The sequence below is a fragment of the Scyliorhinus torazame genome, chromosome 8, assembly GCF_047496885.1.
Source record: "Scyliorhinus torazame isolate Kashiwa2021f chromosome 8, sScyTor2.1, whole genome shotgun sequence".
Taxonomy (NCBI): Eukaryota; Metazoa; Chordata; class Chondrichthyes; order Carcharhiniformes; family Scyliorhinidae; genus Scyliorhinus; species Scyliorhinus torazame.
Window position 1 is genome coordinate 249,990,533 of NC_092714.1, and position 21,360 is coordinate 250,011,892.

At 45.3% G+C, this 21,360-nt stretch overlaps 1 protein-coding gene across 1 annotated transcript in view; it reads left to right on the forward strand.

The window, feature by feature from the left end:
* Positions 1-4,038: 4,038 nt before the first annotated feature.
* lama5 (laminin, alpha 5) overlaps positions 4,039-21,360 on the forward strand; it is a 377,969-nt gene continuing 360,647 nt past the window's right edge. The window contains exons 1-2 of the mRNA XM_072515083.1: positions 4,039-4,435; positions 14,405-14,554. Coding sequence (XP_072371184.1) covers positions 4,175-4,435; positions 14,405-14,554 — 411 coding nt within the window. The 5' untranslated portion in view covers positions 4,039-4,174. The remainder of the gene's footprint in view (positions 4,436-14,404; positions 14,555-21,360) is intronic.

Below are 21,360 nucleotides of genomic sequence, written 5' to 3' on the forward strand. Positions count from 1 at the left end.
GTGCCATTCAGTCCCCACAAACAGGGACCAGACAGAATGGCACTTGGCGGGTCTTCCAAGGGATCGGATGACCCCAAGTACTTGCCCTCTGGGCTGGGTGGCACCCTGGCACTGCTGATGCTACCTTGTCACTGCCAACCTGGTGCCCTGACAGTGCCACCTGGTGCCACAAATGACATTCTTATCTGGCAAGACCGCCTTGGGAGAATTATTTATTGATGACAGTAACACCAACATGTAAAAATGCTAGATCACATTATATCCTGTAGAATTTTTTAGTAAAGATGCGTATAGTGATGGAGTGAAAGGGACTTTGAATAAACTTAATGTGATTTAACAAGTCTGCATATTGGTGAACAGCATTATCAGCAATCAATTCTTCCAAGACTGTTTTGTTATGGAGCAATGCAATCTATAACACCTCAGTTAAAAGTGGTAAAGTGTCAGGTTATAAAAATGTAGAATTTACTGGTTTCAGCAAGTGTCAGGCACATTGTTAAAACAAAGATGAGTACGTATTAAATGCCTCCACCCCAACTGTCCAACTGTAAGTTATGGCATATCAGGAACTCAGGACTTTGAAGTTTAACTCCTGTCAAATCATAAGAATATTTTCACTGAGTGACTGCTATTGAATGATGGACACATCCTAATGACTGAAAACTTACACCATTATTGCATAGGATTTGTGCTCAGCGCTTCAAACCAGAGGTCCTCCAAAAGGAATTAACAAGACTCTGCTGGTCGCCTGGCAGTTTGTATGTTATTTGCACAGAAATGTGGTTATGGTGTTGAGTTTCGGCACTGCTTGATGCTGAAATTTAATAGTTACAAGATGTGATTGTACAGAGCCTTGTGATGATGAAAGACTTCAATTTGGGGAGGAATTAAATGTTGCGCTCTTTGCCCTTACCATTTTTTTAACCTTGCGCAAAAAAACGGTGTGGCTGAAACGCTTCACAGCTGCACACCTACAAGGAGGATCATTTTCATTGTCTCCTTTCCCCATCATGTTTTCTATCCTTTTATTTTAAAAGTGGATCATTCTGGGTTCTGATTTCACCAGCGTCAATATTTTGCCTAAGTTACTAATTTTTCTCCTCCCCTAAAATGTATTTTCAATCCGACCTCTTTGGTGAAGTCTTTGGCTATCTGCCCTAACATCTCCTTATTGCGGTATAAGACCATAAGACATAGGAGCAGAATTAGGCCATTCGGCTCATCGAGCCTGCTCCGCCATTCCATCGGGGCTGATACTTTTTAAATATAAATTTAGAGTACCCAGTTATTTGTTTTCCAATTAAGGGGCAACTTTAGCGTGGCCAATCCACCTACCCTGCACATCTTTGGGATGTGGGGGTGAGACCCGCGCAGACACGGGGAGAATGTGCAAACTCCACACAGACAGTGACCCGGGACCGAGATCGAGCCCGGGTCCTCAGTGCCGTAGGCAGCAGTGCTAACCACTGCCCCACCATGCCGCCCCAATCATGGCTGATATATCAAATTATTTCAGATAACACTGCTGTTAGGCAAGTCTTGCTCTGTTGAACGCATTGGTATTTAAAAAATATATATTTTTGTTCTGTTTTCAACATTTAAAAAAACATCAATTTAGAGTACCCAATTATTTTTTTCCAATTAAGGGGCAATTTAGCGTGGCCAATCCATCTACCCTGCACATCTTTGGGTTGTGGGGGTGAGACCCACGCAGACACAGGAAGAATGTGTAAACTCCACACGCACAGTGCGGTTTTTAACATTTAAACATAAAACAAAACAAAGCAAAACTACAAGAACAACAGCCCCCCTCCAATCTACCAACCAACACCCCAATAACTCAAAGACTATCCCCCCACCCTCCCCCAACTCCCCTGCCTCCCCCTAGCAGCTGACGGTAAACAGCTTTTTAAAATGAAGAATAAACAGACCCCATCTCTTGTGGAACCCCTCAGTCCCCCCCCCCCCCCCCCCCCCCCAAGGTAAACTTAACTTCCTCCAAATACAGAAATTCTATCAGGCCCCCCGCCATTCCGAGGCACCGGGCGGAGAGGCTGACCTCCAGCCCAACAGGACACGCCTGTGAGCAATCAGTGAGGCGAAGGCTAAAACTTCTGCACCCCCCCCCCCCCCCCCCCCCCCGCCCATCTACAGCTCCAGCAAGTCCGACACCCCAAATATGGCCCCCAGCAGACCGGGCTCCAAATCCAAGTGTAAGATCGGCGACATGGTGCTGAAAAACAACCCCCAAAATTCCTCCAACTTGTGGCAGGACCAGAACGTATGTACATTATTGGCTGGCCCGCTCCCACATTGCTCACAGGTGTCCTCCACCCCCTCCAACAACCGGATCTTCCTCCACCTCATCAGGTGCGCCCTGTGCACCAGCTTTAACTGTATTAACCCCAGCCTCGTACACGAGGGTGAGGCATTGAACCTCTGCAATACCTCACACCACATCGCCCCCTCTAACGCCACTCCCAGCTCCTCCTCCCATTTGACCGTAACCCCCCCAGCGATGCCGTATCCTCATCCAAAATGTTCTCAAAAGTCGCCAAGATGACCCCCCCACCCAACTCAATCACCGACAGCACCCCCTCCAACAACGAGTAGGGAGGTGTCACCGGAAATGTCGGAAAAACCTTCCTTGCAAAGTCCTGCACCTGCATATACCTCCCATGGAATCCCAAACTTCTCCCTCAACTCCTCCAAACTGCAAACTGCCATCCAAAAATAAGTTCTTCATTTCCATCACCACCCCCCCCCCCCCCCCAACTCTTTGCTGTAGGAATTGTATAAGTGCAATTTGTTGTTGTTGGGTCAGTATGGACAGTAAGCACCAACCTACTGTTCAACTACAGGGAGCATCACACTGTCTCAATGATATCCTCACCGTACACCTTCCAGGAAGAGTCAGTGCGTAACAAGAAACAGGAGAAAATGCTCTCACCTTGGGGCCCCCAGTTCCCTCACTGACTCTCTGAGTTAGAATTTGGGATCCTCCATCCCTCGACACATAGTACATTTACCAGTGAACGTGTTTTTTAATTGATTTACAGGATGTGGGTATGCTTGTAAGGTGCGTGTTTACTGCCCATCACCAAACACCTTTGTGAAGGTGGGGGTCACCCCCTTTTTTGACAACTCAGTACCTTGATAGGCTATTTCAGAGTCAACTACATAGTTGCAATCTGGACTCACCTATGCCCCTCATCCCACACTAAACCTCTCTCCTTTAAGATGCCCCTTAAATTCTGTCACATGACCCAAACTAATGCTTCTTTCTTTGTTTCAGTATCAATTATTGCCTGGTTAAGCTCTTGTGGAGCCTCTTGGGAAGTTTTACTGTGTTAAGGGTGCTATATAAATGCAAGTAATTGTTGTTGATACTCGTATTTATATGGAATTCTGTTGGCATCACCCAGTAGTTACCCGGTATCTGGTTTCAACAAGCGATGAGCATGACAGTTACAATCAGGGACCAGGCGACAATTCCTAAGCACTGTTTTACAGAGCGGTAATTTACACCTGAAATACAGACTCAAATCCTAGAATGAAACAAAAATGCACTAGGAAGAACAGAGACTTTAATGCTTCCAAAATTTGAAAGAGCCCATTAATTCCTCATGCTGGCACATTCCCTGATAGCAACTTTGACAGAGCTCCTCTTTAAGCTGCACGTTCGAGGACTTGCGTCCAGAGGGCGGGGTACACAGGTAGTGGCACCCACTAAATGTCCAAAATGTGGGATCGGGTTCGAATCCCTCTTGAACCCCTGCCTCATGTATTGTTAAATCCGTTCACACAAACCGCGGGGGTATGTGTCACCCTCTCCCCATGATTAAGTGACATGTGTTCCATAGTGAGCAGGTTGCAAATAGGGGTTTTATTTGGATTTTGTCCGCAGCTGGCGTTGCCCGGGGGGTAGGGCAGGGGGGAGAGGCACGTTCAGCGAAGCAACACCCTCCTGTTTGCAATGCATTGTGATCGTGGGCAGGAGGAGGGAGGAGGGAGATTGATGCATCATCAGTTGATTGGGTAGCCCTGCCTGGTGGAGCTGCTTTGCTCCTGCCAGTTTGCATGTTCGCGGCTCGCTCACTTCCAGCAGCAGCAATAATAATGAGCAGAGGCTGGGTCCTGTGAGCAGAAAACCTCGGAGCGGGGGGGAGGAAACATGGCGAGGGACGCAGGAGCCGCCACAGTCCTTTTGAACATTTGCTACATCATGAAGCTGGTCTGGGCGCAGGGGATTATCACCTCTGGATACGGAGTCAACGGCTTCAGCTTGCACCCGCCTTATTTTAACTTAGCGGAGGGGACGAAGATCACAGCCACGGCCACTTGCGGAGAGGATGTGTCGGGGAGGCCGGTGGAGGATCTGTATTGTAAACTGGTTGGCGGTCCTGTGTCTGGCGATCCGAGCCAAACTATCCAGGTATTGAACTCTGGCACACACACACTCTCGCTTCCAGTTGGACATTCTTGCTGATTTCCAAACTTTCTTGGGCCGCAGCGATTAGATTGAAGTGCGTTTTGCAATAGTTACACTGGCATTTAAACCCCCAGTGTCTGCGCGTTTACCAAAGCTCAAACGCCACTCTCTCAAATTGTGTTTGATTCACTGCAAAGGCGTATACGGCCACATGTTGGAGAAGCTTCTGAGCTCTGGAGGGGAACCTCTTCTGATCAAGGTGCACTGACAAATTTGATGCCAGGGTTGTGCAAGTGCAGTGCAACTGTGTCCCAAAACACTCTTTGAAATTCCAATACACCACCTTCAGTGTGTGTGTGGTTTAATTTTCATTATTTTTTTAAATTCACACTGTGGTTAGACAGGACATGACCTGTACTTTATAGAACGTAAAGCTCATTTTAACACCTTTAAACAAACATATATATATTAATACAAATCTGCTTTAGCTGGTTGCTGGTTAGAATTATTACCTGTGAGGGTCCACAGGCGGTTAAGGTTTATTGACATCTGGAAGACAATGTATTTTAAACAAATTATGTAGTTTGGGAGGCGGGAAGAGATGACAAGTTATCAGAAGTATAATTTTTTAAACTAGAGGTCAAACCTTGCTTTTGAATCATTAAAAAAAATGCTGCCTGGAGGCTATTCGGTCCATCGTCCCTGTGTCGTCTCTCTTTCTCCCCCCCTCCCACCCAGGGTGAAACAACCCTTCCTGATCGGCCCAATATTAACATCAAACAATCTGCTTCCCGGTGTATTTTTCTCTCCTCTCTCCATTTCCAGCGGTGATCATTTTACCCCTCTCTCCCCCCCCCCCCCCAGAATATTATCAACCCCTTTCCTCCAGTTTTGCTCCCAATGAGCGCGGAATGCCGAGCTATTGCCTTATTTAGGCTCCTCTTGGATTCCTCGGAAGATGTGGTCACCAGGGATTTTCGTGCCTTTTTAACTCGCCAATTGGAGCAGCGACCACAAAAATAAAGCAAACCCCCCCCCCCCCCCCCCGCCCCAGCGGAGACTGAAAGCCGCTGTGTCCCCGCCCACATATTCCCAGTTTGTCTTTAATGAGAATTAATCTGCAAGCATTTGGCTTTTGTGGTCACGATTTATAAATCTGGCAACGTGCTTCACACCACGGCATTGAAACCAAATGCTCACATTGGTGAAGTTAAAACTAACCTTGACACTTCTGTCATAAAGCATCATTTAATTATTTTGCCAACGAGGTTTAATAGGCGAATGGGAAAAGGCAGTTTAATGGCATAGTCTAGTCTCTTGCTTTTTAAACAAAAACCTGGGAGGGTAATTGTTACTGTCCCTTTTTTAAAAAATGCAGTTAAGTTGTTGAACCGTTCCCGTGCCTGATAACACGAATGTACTACTTAACACGAGCCGTGCTTTAACTCCTGTCATGCATGGGAGACTTTCCTTTGTAATCAAATGGGAAGTTTGAATGACTGATGTCAGGAGGTTTTAAGGGATAAAACTCCACTGTTTCACTGCTTCAATGATGCATTAAAATATGCAGCCAGTATTAACTTCACTATTGTCTCCAGACCCCTTTCAGAGAGCCACAGTGTTAATGGAGGCTGTGCCTTTTAATGATCTAAATTATTCCTCAAACAATATCCTGCATCTGTCGGGGAGTTCAGCAGTGAAATGTTCTTCAAAGATGCCTTTAGTGATTAAATAAATTTCCAACGTGATCCTTGAGCTTTGATGGGACTCTGTCATAAAGTGTGGGGAGAGGTCCCTGTGAAATATTCCAGAAAGGCAACATATCTTGCACATTCTCATCAAGCGACATCATCACGAGGAAACTTGATTCAAAGATCTCCCATGATTTTTAATCCAGGTGTTTTATTGGAATGTATTCACAGTTTCAAAAAGAACAGCACGGAATAATGAAATATTCTGTCGGTTTGAAGACACTCGGGCAGATGTTGGCGCAATGGTTAGCACTGCTGCCTCACGGCGCCGAGGTCCCAGGTTCGATCTTGGCTGTGGGTCACTATCCGTGTGGAGTTTGCACATTCTCCCCGTGTTTGTGTAGGTTTCGCCCCCACAACCCAAAGATGTGCAGGGTAGGTGGATTGGCGACGCTAAATTGCCCCTTAATTGGAAAAAATAAATTGGGTACTCTAAATTTATTTAAAAAAAAGATTGAAGACACTCAACTCTTCAACTGCACCCCTGGAGTGCAATTCAAAAGTATCTTAACTAGAACATGACAGCTGTGATCTAAGTGCGGAGGGTTTTCTCAGGAAGAAGAAGTTGATGTTGGAATGATATGAGTTTGAATGGAAGGAGGTTGGCATAATTAGTCCCCAGTAGGCTCACTGTAAGAAGGTTGTGGAGAGAAGAGGGTGGAGCAGTTTGAATTGCTGTTCATAAACCTGTGACATGCTTCAATGGTTCTTTGGAGATGACATAAGGCATGGATTGTAGCTGTGGACTTATCCAAGGAGGAGGCTGGGACCTCAGCAGGAAAGTAGGAAGTGAGAAGGGTAATAATGGGTTAGGTTAGACTGCCATCTGTGGTTTTGATGTCCACCTGAAAGCCATTGACGCAACCTAGTATGAACAGCAACTCCAACTTCACAATCCTCCCCTCTTGTGATCTTACTGCCCAGTGAGCTTGTAGAGGCCAATCTTACCAATCTCTATTCTGTCCCATTCACCCTATCCACCATGAAGGGACTTAGACTTTGCTAGTGAATCAACAGTCACTAGTCCTCTGCATTTCCCTCTCAAATATTTGTTTATTCGCAAACAAGCCCATGACCTTTCGCCTAGTGTGGATGGTTAGATTGATGTAGCTCTTACTGAAACGTAACTCATGGGTCATGATCCCTTGCCCTTTTACTGATTGCCTCCCTTTCATCTCTAAAGTCCTCAAAAATGTTGAGAATTTATACACCTACTTTATACACCTGATTGAGGTTCATAAAATTGAGGGGCATAGATAGGGTGGATAGGAAGGAATTTTTCCCCTTAGCGAAGGGGTCAATAACCAGATTTTAAGGTAAGGGGCAGGAGGTGTAGAGGGGATGTGAGGAAAAACCTTTACAGCAAGAGGGTGTTTGGAATCTGGAACTCACTGCCTGAAAGGATGGTAGAGGCGGGAGCCTTCACAATATTGAAGAAGCAATTAGATGAGCACTTGAAATGCCAAAGCATACAAAGCTATGGACCAAGTTCTGGAAAATGGTATTAGAATAAATAGGTGCTGGATGGCCGGCACATTCATGATGGGCCAAAGGGCCTCTTTCCATGTTGTAAAAACTCTGTGACTATGTTTTATTTTCTAAATATGTGAATTTAAAAACAATTTTTACAAATAAACTTATTTTTTTCCAATTGTGGGACAATTTAGCGTGGCCAATTCACCTACCCTGCACATCCTTTTGGGTTGTGGGGGTGAAACCCAAGTAAACACGGGGAGAATGTACAAGCACCACATGAACAGTGACCTGGGGATCAAACCCGGGTCCTCAGCGCCGTAGGCAGCAGTGCTAACCACTGCACCACCGTGCCGCCCTCGATGACTCTATGTTGCCATTTCACAAATACATGTCCATCATTCCCACATTTCCCTCAACTTCCTGTTTGAATTTCCACCACTAAAACAGAAATGATTAAAGTCACTATGAATGTGGTATATTTTTCCACGTCATTCTCCTTGACTTCACTGCGGCATCTGACACGGTTGACCATACAGTAACCTTCCAATGCCTCCTCCATATTCCAGTTCCTTCCACATTCCAGACTGTCCTCATTTATTATTACCTTTCCTACTTATCCAATATTCAAAAAGAAAACCCAGCAATCATTATCTCCAACGCCCCCACCCTCCCTGGCCCCAACATGAAGTCAAAGTCAACTCAAGGATCTAACATGGCCTCTTTTTCATCTACTCTTGGTGATATTCTTCAAAGACATGGGCATCGGCCTGCACATGTGCACTGACAATACCTTGCGCTATCCCTCCATCATTTCCCTTGGCCCCTCTATTGTTTAATGTTATCAAAACGCTTGATGACTTCAGTCTTCCTAATGTTCAGCAGGAACATGGTGCACCTTGTGCCAGACCTGATGCCAGATTGATGGTGCATCAACATGTAGATAACATGTCAGGAATCTTTTTAACAAAAATGTTGGATACAGCTGCAGCATCTTCAGTATATAGTTTTGCTTTCAAACTGGAAGCTTGGTAGCATTCATTTGCATCTGCATGTCTATGCTGCAATTCAAATAGGCAATGTAACCTCTAACCTGCATCGTTAGAGAAGGACTGTATAAAAAGAGTAACAATTACTGCATTAATTTTCTTTAACAAACCTACCTTACAACTGGTGTTGAGCTGCAAACTAATGCCTTATAAATCCTGCAATGATTTGTGGAACACTATTGCCAAATTAATTTGCAAAATGTATAGCCACATGGAGCTTTTAGTGAAAGCCCCAAGGAGTTTGAAGTATCGCTGAAGATATATAATATATATATATAGAATTAGCTTGAATTTTGAATCATTCGTTAGTGCAGAACAGCATGTTGTCTGCAATGTAAAAGAAAAAAAGATCTTACAACAGTTTTATTTATTATTTTAATAAAGTTAGAGTACCCAATTATTTTTTCCAATTAAGGGACAATTTGCGTGGCCAATCCACCTAACCTGTACATCTTTGAGTTGTGGAGGTGAAACCCAGGCAGACACGGGGAGAATATGCAAACTCCACACGGACAGTGACCTGGGGCCGAGATTGAACCCGTGGCCTTAGCGTCATAGACAGCAGTGCTAACCACTGCATCACCGTTCCGTCCATCTTACAACAGTTTTAAATTAATTTTAGAGCCTATTTTGCTGCAGCCACATTTGCACCTCTAAGTGGCCATCTTTCATGGGTCAATCTAAACAGCAGGGAGTAAAGTTCCTGAGGGCGTGTCAGCTCTGTGTCTAGTTGCCTGCTGACAATGCATGTTGGAAAACTGTGGGCACCTCCTCAATGATATTCCATCTGTTCTTCAGCGCGTATTGTGGCAGAGTGCATGTGAGGTTTTGATGTACCCTCAACCTTGGAAAATTTATGCTTTAGTGTCAATAGGTTGTTCTCCTGCTGGGCTGACCCCAATGCTGTTCTCCCTAAATTTTTCACACACAAACCTTTTCCAGGTGTCATCACTGCATATCCTTTTAGGAGTGTGAATCTGCCTGATATATTTATGTCCTTCCTACTCAAAGACTGAGGGGAATTGGGATATCCTCACTATTATCCAGGCTGCGATCAAAACTGGGACCTATGTGTTTTCTAAGGTTCAGTAGCACAGCTGTTAATGCATTTACTCACAGATTAATTAGGAAGTCGACTCTGACAAACATAAGGAGTAATTTATAATGGATGAGAAAACCATGCGAAGCGTGACCCTTTTCCCCCAAAATTCTTGTCTGGTAGCTGAGACTTCAGTGTCCATGTTGAAAATTGGCCCTTGGAATTGAGAGCCCCAGTGTGTACCTAATCTGGCCCAAGATGACATAACAACACTAAAGTTTGCAGGCTGGTCCAGAGTGCCAGCACAGACATGATGGACTAAATGGTTAGAGCATAGGAGGAGGAGAACAATCTATGGCTCTACCTAGATATATTAGGGCATGTGCTCTTGGACTAACAATGCAGAGATTTAGTAAACAGCCATTTTCTTTTATTCTAAATTTAGAGGACCCAATTTTTTCCAATTAAGTAGCAATTTAACGTGGCCAATCCACCTACCCTGCACATCTTTGGTTTGTGGGGATGAGACCCACGCAGACACGGGGCGAATGAGCAAACTTCACAAGGACAGTGACCCAGAGCCGGGATCGAACTCGGGTCCTCGGCGCCGTGAGGCAGCAGTGTGCCATTTTAAGTTGTGAAATTGAATTTAATAAATCTGTTCATTTATATCCAGAAACCAGAAAACAACGTCACTGTGGTGTCATTAAAACCCATCGTGTCCCAATTATGCCATTCAGGGAAGAGGATCCTACCAACCCTACTTTGCCCAGCCATTGCATGACTGTACGTGGCTGACTCTCAATGGCGGCTAAACTGACCTCGTTATAAAAACACAATCGCTGCAAAAGAAGACCAACTATTGCTCCTTGGGATAAGTAGGGACTGGAGAGAGATCCAATATCTACCGAACCAATTTGCAACAAGGAAAAGCCTTTTGAGTGATTATCATACATTGGCCTCGATGTTGCGGTCAGTGGAAAAGCAATGGCTCTCGGCCACTGACCTTGCACAAAGCTGCCCAGAGCAACCTCGGGTCTCCGTGTCATAGTCTTACTCTTTCCCAACAGATTGAATCTGCTGCCAGGTCACGGGGATACCTGAGCAGCAACAGTGATGTCAGCAAGCAGTTAGGCAGCTAATCATATTGAAGTAATCAGACAGCAAACCAGAAGTTTAAAAAAAATTTAGAGTACCCAATTATTTTTTTCCAATTAAGGGGCAATTTAGCGTGGCCAATTCACTTACCTTGCATATCTTTGAGTTGTGGGGGTGAAACCCACGCAGACACGGGGAGAATGTGCAGACTCCACACAGACAGTGACCTGGGGCCGGGATCGAACCCGTGTCCTCAGCGCCGTAGGTGCAAACCAGAAAGTTAAAAGCACTTAATGTCTCTCACTTTTGATTTAAATTGACAGATAACAAAATACGTTATTGGCTTAAGGTAGTGGCTAAAATAAAGATAAACTACCTTTTTTAAAAAAGGTGGTTGGGAATTTCCACCGGCGGGGTATTCTGCTCCTGCCAAAGTCGATGGACTCTTTAATGGCTTTGCTGCATTTTCCAACCCCTCCCCTTCCGTGATGGGACCATAAAATTCAGCCTCATGTGTAACATTGATTTTTTTATTATAATGGAGAAATTTGATATTCTGCAAATAGTGCTGAAAAGAGAGACATGTTGCCAAATCTTTTCATCTTGAACTCATCAGATTAAATGCAAGAATGCCAAATTTCAATCAATCACAACACTTTATACCACAGAAGAAAAGTGTGCTGATGATCAGTTGGCAAGTTGACGCTGATTTGTCTGAGCCCTGCCATGGCGAAACATAGAAAATAGGAGCAAGGGCAGGCCATTCGGCCTTTTGAGCCTCCTCCGCCATTCATTTTGATAATGGTGGATCATCCGAATCAATAGTTAATCTTGTCCCCCCCATATGCTTTGATCCCCTTCACCCCAAGTGCTATATCTAACTGCCTCTTGAAAACATACAATGTTTTGGCCTCAACAACTCCCTGTGGTAACGAATTCCACTCTTCGGGTGAAGAAATTTCTCCTCATCTCTGTCCTAAGTGGTCTACCCTGTATCCTCCGACTGTATAATCCCAGGTTCTGTACACCCCCACCATCTACCTTGCCCAGCAATGGGGAACTGCTCTACAAATTTATAATATTAGCTTTTCAAGGCCAGTGATGGTGTTTAGCAATAATTAAGTTAGAACGCTGTTAATGCAATCGTGCAACTACATGTAACTCTTTCAAGGGTTTTTAGAGTAAGACCCATTGATTGCAGCGTTGGGGAGTACCTCAACAGTGCACCCTCTGGCAGGGTGTAGAACCACTGACAGCATTTTTCGGGTCTGTGTTATTCTGCGCATGTCCAGATTCCAGACATTGCTGCTGTTTTCAGTGGAATAATGCAAATACACCAGCTGAGGGCGAATACACCAGCTGTGACATCCTGCAGGAATAATACAACATTATGTTTGGTACAACTTGAGCCCACGATACACCACAGGGAAAAAGTCATTAAGCTCATCATGCCTCTGCTGGCTCTTCGAAAGGATATTGTCATGGGAATGTCACTTTAAGAAATGTTTGTCTTCTCAAATGGCTGCAGTGATGTCACTGTGTGGGTGGAGCTGGGCTCTGGCTCTGCTTTTTACTTTCGTTTTGAGCTGGAAGCTGTTTTTGGCTCTGAGTTTTACTTTCGGTTTTCAGTTGGGAGCTGCATTCAGACAAAGCAGGTGTATATTGGTCTCTCTGTATGTTAAAAAGGTGTTCAGATCACTTGATAATTTAAAAGTGATAACTGTTCGCCGTAGAGAATTCAAACCTACTGGCCGGGATTCTCCCTTCTGGGGACTAAGTCCCCACGCCGGCGGGAAAACCGCTGCCAACGACTCCGGCATCAACGGCCCCCCCCAAGGTGAGAAATTCTCATCTTTCTAGGGGGCTAGGTTGATGTCAGGTTGGCGCCACTCCAGCCGGCGGCGAAGGGACGGCACGAGTTTGCGCATGCGCGGAACGGCCGGCGTGACCGGCCAGCGTATTCTCGCACATGCATGGGGGGGTTCTCTTCTCCGTGCCGGCCCCTGGGCTATATGGCAGAGCCCTACAGGGGCCCAGTGCGGAAGAAGAGGTGCTCCCACGGAACAAGCCCGCCTGCAGATCGGTGGGCCCTCCGATCACGGGCCAGGCCACCGTGGGGGCCTCCTCCCCGGGGTCGGATCCCTCCGCTCCCTCCCGAGGACCGCCCACGCATACTCACCTGCCAGGTCCCGCCGGTGCGTGAAGTGAGTGATTCACGCAGGCGGGACTGGCCAAAAATGGATGTCCGTTCAGCCCATCGGGTCCGGACAATCGCCGGGGGGGGGCCTCTGTCAATGGCCCCCAACTGGCGTGGCGGCGATCCCACCCCGCCCGTAAAACGGTGCCGGCGAGTACGACAGCCGCGGCGGGGCGGGATTCGCGCCACCCACCGGGGATTCTCCGACATGGCATGGGGTCGGAGAATCCTGCCCACTGTCTTTGTTAAAAAGGGTATTTGGCTTATGGATGTTGTTAGGAAAGTTATAAGGGTTACCTATAGAGTACTGTATCTTTGGGGGGGGATAATGTGTGTTTAATGTGTGTTTATAAAATATTAACTGCATTCATAGAATAAACATGGTTTTGTTTAAAAAATACTTAATATCTCTGTTGAATAACACCTGGAAAGTGGCCCCTTGTGCTCCTCATAACCAAAATCTGTCAAAAGTTGTGGGTCCATGATATACTTTGGTGTTCTCTAAACCCTGGCCCATTATAATATTCAGTTAGTCTCTTGCTCTTCTCCCACACTTCAGTAGCATCTTCCTTTTAGAATCATATAATTTACAGTTCAGAAGGAGGACATTTGGTCCATTGAGTCTGCACCGTCCCTTGGAAAGAGCACCCCACTTCAACCCACGCCTCCACCCTATCCCCGTAACCCCGTAACTCAATAACTCCACCCAACCTTTTTGGACACTAACGGCAATTTAGCATGGCCAATCCACCTAACCTGCACATCTTTGGACTGTGGGAGGAAACCGGAGGACGGAAACCCACGCAGACACGGGGAGAACATGCAGGCTCCGCACAGACAGTGACCCAAGTCGGGAATCGAACCTGGGACCCTGGAGCTGTGAAGCAACAGTGCTAACCAAAAGAAAACCAGTCACTTTCTGCTTGTTGTTTGGACATTTAATGACCTGGATTCTCTAAAAGGCAATAACTAATAAAGTAGACAAACACCCTTCAGGATTTTGCATCTAATTGATCCAGAATATACCACATAAAATCATTGAGTACTTGGGCAGCTACCTCGTGTAGAGTTAGCATATTAAATACAGCCCTGACTTAGCAACTATCCATCACATCCACGTGTCTGACCCCAGACTGTCTGTGAATGATGCCATGGAATAGGTTGTATCAGTTACAATTCAGGGATGATGTTGGCTACGGTAGTTACTTATTTAAGTATTAATATTATAATTTGTCACTTGTAATATCACGGTGACCACTGACAAACGAGACTGATTTCGAAACGAGAAGTTTGCATTATTTAGGGGGCTTTGGTGACAATGTGGTGCTTATAACCTTACTTACCTTGTGTTATTTTCTTTACTAGGGTCAATATTGTGATACTTGCAAGGCAGAGAGTAACAAAGCACATCCAAGCACTAATGCCATTGATGGGACGGAACGGTGGTGGCAGAGCCCTCCTCTTTCTCGTGACCTGGAGTACAATGAAGTCAACGTTACACTTGAACTTGGGCAGGTAGGTTTATAGTGCAGTGGGCTGTTCTAATGTAATGGATATTGGCTATTACTGTCAATTTCTTTAAGGCCTTTGACTGCAAGTCCACCAGTGACGAGTGAGTTCATCCAATGGGTGCTTGTGGCAAACATATAGAGAAGGACCCAGGCTTGATTCTGTTGAGGAGTAGAGGCCCTGCAGCCCCAGCATCTCTGGGTTAGGGAATTAGCAAAGTCGGAGCTGAAGTAGACCATTTCGCCCCTCGAGCCTGCGTCACCATTGAATGAGATGGCTGATCTTTTTTTTTTAAAGACAATTTTATTGGGGTATTTTTGACATGTAAAACAATGACATTGTATAGTCATGTAAAATAATGACAAGGAAAATCAAGTAACGCATAGTACAAACCACAACTTCGTTCTCACAAGGACCTGCCTAAACCACCCCCCACTCTACACTACCCTAGCGCCCCCCCTTGCTGACGATTAATTCTCCGCGAAGAAGTCAATGAATGGCTGCCACCTCAAGGCGAACCTTGATAGTGAACCTCTCAAGGCGAACTTAACCTTTTCTAGACCGAGAAAGCTCGCCATGTCCGATAGCCATGCTTCGGTCTTCGGGGGCTTTGAGTCCCTCCATGCCAACAGTATTTGTCGCCGGGCTACCAGGGAAGCAAAGGCCAAGACGTCGGCCTCCTTCTCCTCCTGGACTCCCGGGTCCTCCAACACCCCAAAGATTGCCACCTCAGGACTCATTACCACCCCAGTTTCCAAAACCCGGGACATGATGTCTGCGAACCCCTGTCAGTACCCCCTGAGTTTAGGGCACGACCAGAACATGTGCACCTGATTAGCCGGCCCACCGGCACATCTGGCACACATGTCCTCCAGCCCGAAGTATTTACTCATCCGGGCCGAGATGGCTGATCTAATTCTGGTTTGAATTCCACATTCCCTTCTATCCCCAATAACCTTTGATTCCCATGTCTATCGAGAATCTCTCCATCTCCACCTTAAAAATATTCAATGACCCCCACCTTCAGGAGGGAAAGTTTGTTATGGTTCCAGCTACTGGTTGTTATCTCTGAGAATTTGCTTGTGTAAGTATGGGTGTGGATGTTGACTGAAGAGAGGATCAAACTCTGATGTGATATCTTCACAGTCAGTGTTGAATAGCCTCATGGTAATGTTGAAGCTTGCAAATCAAGAATAGCCATTTGAGTAAAGTCCTGGAAGATGACCATAAGACATAGGAGCAGAATTAGGCCATTCGGCCCATCGAGTCTGCTCCGCCATTCAATCATGGCTGATATTTTCTCATTCCCATTCTCCTGCCTTTTCCCCATAACCACTTATCCCCTTATTAATCAAGACCAACCCAACAAGGAGTTAACACTTTCAAGAATGGAGGAGGAGGGGAATGTAAGCAAGATAAAAAATTGCACTGTAGTACTGAGAAGCCAACTAGCTGAATGAGTTTGGTATGTATTGTAAACTGAGCACTTGCTGAATCAATCTGTTATCATGCCATTCACTCTCGATATTTGGCATTGGCTTATTTGGTCACTGTGTTGCTAGGCAAAAAATAATAGAATTGGCTGTTCCATGTCACCCAGTAATGGCCTCACTCCATTTCTGAATCTAATGTAACTGTTTCAGTGATGAGATTAAAGGGCTGGATATGACTGAGTGATGTGATTATGCCAATGCTTAGCACATCCATATGACATTCCCTCTCTGCTGTTTTACCAGAGCCGTTAACTAACTTAAACTAAATTGATGTTTCCATTAAATACAGTGTTGTATACTGTGATCTTGTCTTGCAATCATTCTACAGTAACAGGCTCTTTATATTTACTGTCTATTATTTAGTTGCTCAAACTTGGGCCGTGCTGCGTCTAGCTTGTTTCACTGGATGTAGTTTTGTTCAATGTGGCCCATCTTTTTGATGAATTTACGTATATTTTCTTAAGGTGAATATTCTATATCTCATTGTTTGGAAACCAACACTGGCAGAGACCTAGGAGATGGTCTCCAACCATTCTCTGGGCCTGTACGTAGGACACAACGGAGGGCAAGGTTTGACAATATTGAGCCTTCACCCAAAGAATAAACCGTCGATTTACTTTTCAAATCCCAATCTACAACCCCATTTGTGCAAGAATAGAGTCAACAGCATTGATAGGAATTCTGGATGAATAATTTGAGAAACACAAGGCGTGGGAAGACTATAGGTTCCTCAGCATTTTGCAGTGTCTATTGTGAAATAAGGTAGTCAGTTTTTGGGATTGCAGTTTTGTTCTAGTGCATGTGTTAGCTTAAAATATTTAGTCCTACAGTGAGCCCTTGTTGAATTGTCGTGTATTATTTTCAAAAGCGAGGAATAAGGGGCGGGATTCTCCGCTGGTGCCTGGGGTTGTCCCGACAGCGTGGAGCTGCCCCACAATGGGAAACCCCATTGACCGGCCAGCGTAACGGAGAATCCCGCCGGCGGGTCAGGGCAGAAATGTGGCGTGGCAGGGCGGAGAATCCAGCGCAAGATTTTGATATTGGACTTGCCCTATTACTAGTATTGTATATATTTCCTCCAATGGTCCAACAGGTCTCTTCTCCCTGCACGTAGGACACTCCCCCCCCCCCCTCTCCATATTGTGGTTACTCATCCACTTTAAGATTATCACAGTTCTGAGCTGCAAGGCATCCTCTTTTTCTCCTGCAACACATCCATATCTTTTTCCTGACAGTTCCTGATTATATTCAATAATTGAGCTGTAATGTGATGTCAGATTGATTGTTTGTCAGCACTGACAATTGTAAAACCCACCAAACTGTGCCCTTAAAGGTGGCTGTTTTACATCACGCGTCACATGGAGCCGGAGGATCGTTACAGCACGGAAGGAGGCCATTCAGCCTTTCAGTACCATGAAAGGACGGTAGCTCAGTGGGTAGCATTGTGGCTTCACAGCGCCAGGGTCCCAAGTTCGATTCCCCGCTGGGTCACTGTCTGTGCGGAGTCTGCACGTTCTCCCTGTGTCAGCGTGGGTTTCCTCCGGGTGCTCCGGTTTCCTCCCACAGTCCAAAGATGTGCAGGTTAGGTGGATTGGCCATGATAAATTGCCCTTAGTGTCCAAAAAGGTTAGGAGGGGTTATTGGGTTATGGGGATAGGGTGGAAGTGAGGGCTTAAGTGGGTCGGTGCAGACTCAATGGGCCGAATGGCCTCCTTTTGCACTGTATGTTCTATGTCTGTGTCTGCAAGAGCAACTCAGCTAAGTGCACCCTTCTGCCCTTTACCCATGGCCCTGCAATATTTTTCTCTTCAGGTATCAGTCCCCTATTAAAAGCTAGAACTGAAACTGGCTCACACCACACTATCAAGTGGTGAATCCCAGATCCTGACCACTCGCTGTACAAAAATGTCTTTCCTCATGATGCTATTGGTGCTTTTTCCATTTAATAATAATATTAATAATCTTTATTAGTGTCACATTACATTAATACTGCAATGAAGTTACTGTGTAAAGCCCCTAGTTGCCACACTCTGGCGCCTGTTCGGGAGGGAGAAGACAGAATGTCCAATTCACCTAACAGCACGTCTTTCGAGATTTGTGGGAGGAAACCTGAGCACCCGGAGGAAAACCACGCAGACACGGGGAGAACGTGCAGACTCCGCACAGACAGTGACCAAAGCCGGGAATCGAACTTGGGACCCTGATGCTGTGAAGCACCAATGCTAACCACTGTACCACCATGCCACCCACACACACACGTATATACACACACACACAGCCAGGTACGCAAACACAAATATGCACACACAGGAATAGATACACTCATGCAAATCCCCACAGTTACACACACACATCCATGCATACACACACACACACAGATACCGATACATACACAGACACAGGCACAAATAAATACTTCCACACATGGACACACACAGCCCCACATTCTCCCCGTGTCTGCGTGGGTCTCACCCCCACAACCCAAAGATGTGTAGGCTAGATGGATTGACCATGCTAAATTACCCCTTAATTGGAACATTTTTTTAAAAGTAAAAAAAAAAGAAATGAGGGAAGAGGACTAGAGAAAAACTGGGCAGAAAGATGATCAATAATACAGACCCTGAACCTAAAACCTGGAATGGGATGAGTGCACTATTTCAAAATGTCTGGTTTTTGGGAAAGTTGGATTTGGGGTACTATCCCTACAGTTTGAAGTGCAGTGTGATGTAGGGAATGTGGCAGCCAATTTGCAAACTGTGAACTCCCATCGGTGATAATTACACGGTAATCAGTTTTTGTGATGTTGATTGAGGAGTAAATATTTGCCAGGACTATGGGGAGAACACCCTGGCTCTTCTTCACATTAGAAGCACCTGTTTGGGGACTCAGAGGGAGAATTCAGAATGTCCAAATTACCTGACAACGCATCTTTCGGGACTTGGGGGTGTGCTATCAATTGAGCCAGAGCTGACACCAGTATTAATTGATCACTTTAAGTACAGTTGTTGCTTCTCTTGGCAGAAGTGAAATGCTGCCACCATATACTATCAGTCTCTTTGGGCAAAGATTAACTTGCTGCTGCACATCAAATCCCCTGTTTTTGAAGCAGATTCTTCAACACAAGCATGCCAAAGAAACAGCTTCAATGACGTAAAGGAGGCATTAAACTATCCGGTTTATTGTGGAATGGAATCCTGCCATGTCAACTAAGTAAAGAAGACACCTGAATAATGAGTTGCATTGGTAATAAATGGGTGACAGGAGAAAGGGTGGTATGATCTTAATGTGCTGCCTTAACCCGAGGACAGCTCTGGTATGTTAATCTCAAAGGCTTTGTGCATGTCAAAGGCTTCAAACCCTCCCCTTTCCCCATTCCAACAACCCACCCCCACCCGAATCTGTGTCCACAGCAAAAGCAGAACTTTCTCATCTTTAACTTTTAGTCATAAAATTACCAGATCTGGAAAAAAATGTTTATTTTTTCATGTCAACAATGTGATTTGTATGTTGTTGAGAATGGAAGTTTAAAAAGTCACTATTCTGTATGTACAGTGTTCAGCCATAGATGAGGGCGTGTTTGGGATGTTGTACAATCAGTTAAAGGTATGTGTTGACTTTTTTGGTGGAAGAGAAGCTAAAAAACGTAAAACACAGTTTGCCTTTTAATGTGTCTGGTGTCTGGTGCTAAAGTGGCTCTGTATAATTACTGCACACATTGCATGCATTCCTTGAATGCCAACCAAGTAATCCTTTCAGAAAGTTAAATTCACAGTCTCTGGTCAATTTAAAAGAACTTCTGCTTTTTCAAACTTGTGGGTAATTTATCTTATTTCATTGGCATATGCCTGAGTGCGGCCTCAAGTGAAACATTGGTAATAGTATTTTTGAGGGTGAAGAGTGTATTATTTAGAACAATTGAATCTGTAACTGGAACTCAGCCAGTCTAATGTCCATTTATGTCAAACATGTAGTCTAAAAGTGTCATTGCCTATTCAAGGAAAAATAGCAGCATTATGTAGACTTATTAATTCATAATTGTCCCAAGGCTCTTAATGAGATGCTGAGGAGTGATGGGAGATTCAGAAGAGGTGACAGAGAAAGCAAAATGGAAAGGGTAAGTTTTGAAGAGCCTTTTTTTTAAAAACGAGAGAGGAGCAAAAAGGAGAGTTTTAAAGAGGGAGGCCGAGAGAGCAGGATATGCCACCAAATTTGGAAGGCCAGCTGGGTTTTGGGGTTGGAGGAGGTTGGGCAGTAGGGTGGGTGTGCAATGGAAGGATTTGTGAACAAGAGCTTTGGTTTTGAATGATATGTTGGGAGGGTGGACAGGTAGTGCAGTGGTCAGTGAGGCTGGAGGTAATGGGTGGGTAAAAAAAAAATGGAAGGTGGGAAAATGTTCCCCCACCCGCCCCACAAAACTAGTCTAAATGTAATGCTTCAATGAAATAGGCATTTTCTGCACCCGGCGCCTAAAGAAAGGTGTGTGTGTGTGTATGTATACATGTGTGTTTGGCGGAGGTCACTTACCATTGGCCACTGCTTGGATCTTCCAGTCCCGCCGAGGCCTATGGTGTTTTGTATGGCTCGCCTGCCCCGATGCTGGAGAACCTGTCGCTGGGAGTGGCCTTCAGCGGCACCGGAAGATCCCCCAAGCAGGAAGGGCTGGAAAATCCCTCCCATACTTTTTGTTTTCTTTCCTCATATTTTTCACATTTTGTTCTCCGTCGTTTCGCTTTTTTTCTGCTACTCTCGTTGAATTGACGTTAGAAAGCGACTTGAGTCGAGTGGTGTTCCAGCAATGTCACCTTTCAACTCAATTGTGCTGGGCGAGGGGGGAGCTCATTCCTTACTCCAAACTTTGCTTAAAACGCCTTCAATCGTGATTTTGCTGAGATTTGGGAGGAAGGAAGAAATGTACCAAAAGATAAGTGGGAAAGATGCATCGTATCTGTGGAAGCTCCGAGGCGGCACGGTGGCGCTGTGGTTAGCACTGCTGCCTCATGGCGCCGTGGACCCGGGTTCGTTTCCGGCCCCGGGTCAGAGTTTGCACATTCTCCTCGTGTCTGCGTGGGTCTCACGCCCACAACCCAAAAATGAATGCAGCGTTGGCAGATTGGCCACACTAAAATTGCCCCTTAATTGGAAAAAAATAATTGGGTGCTCTATATTTTATAAAATGTTTTTGTAGAAGCTCCAGAGAATCACCGTGTTCCTCTGTGTATTGTTAACATGTTTAGGACATGCGTATCCTGAATGTAAAGAAAGGCGTGTGTGTGTGTATACGTGTGTGCTCTCAACAATACACTGACAACCTAAGGAGGC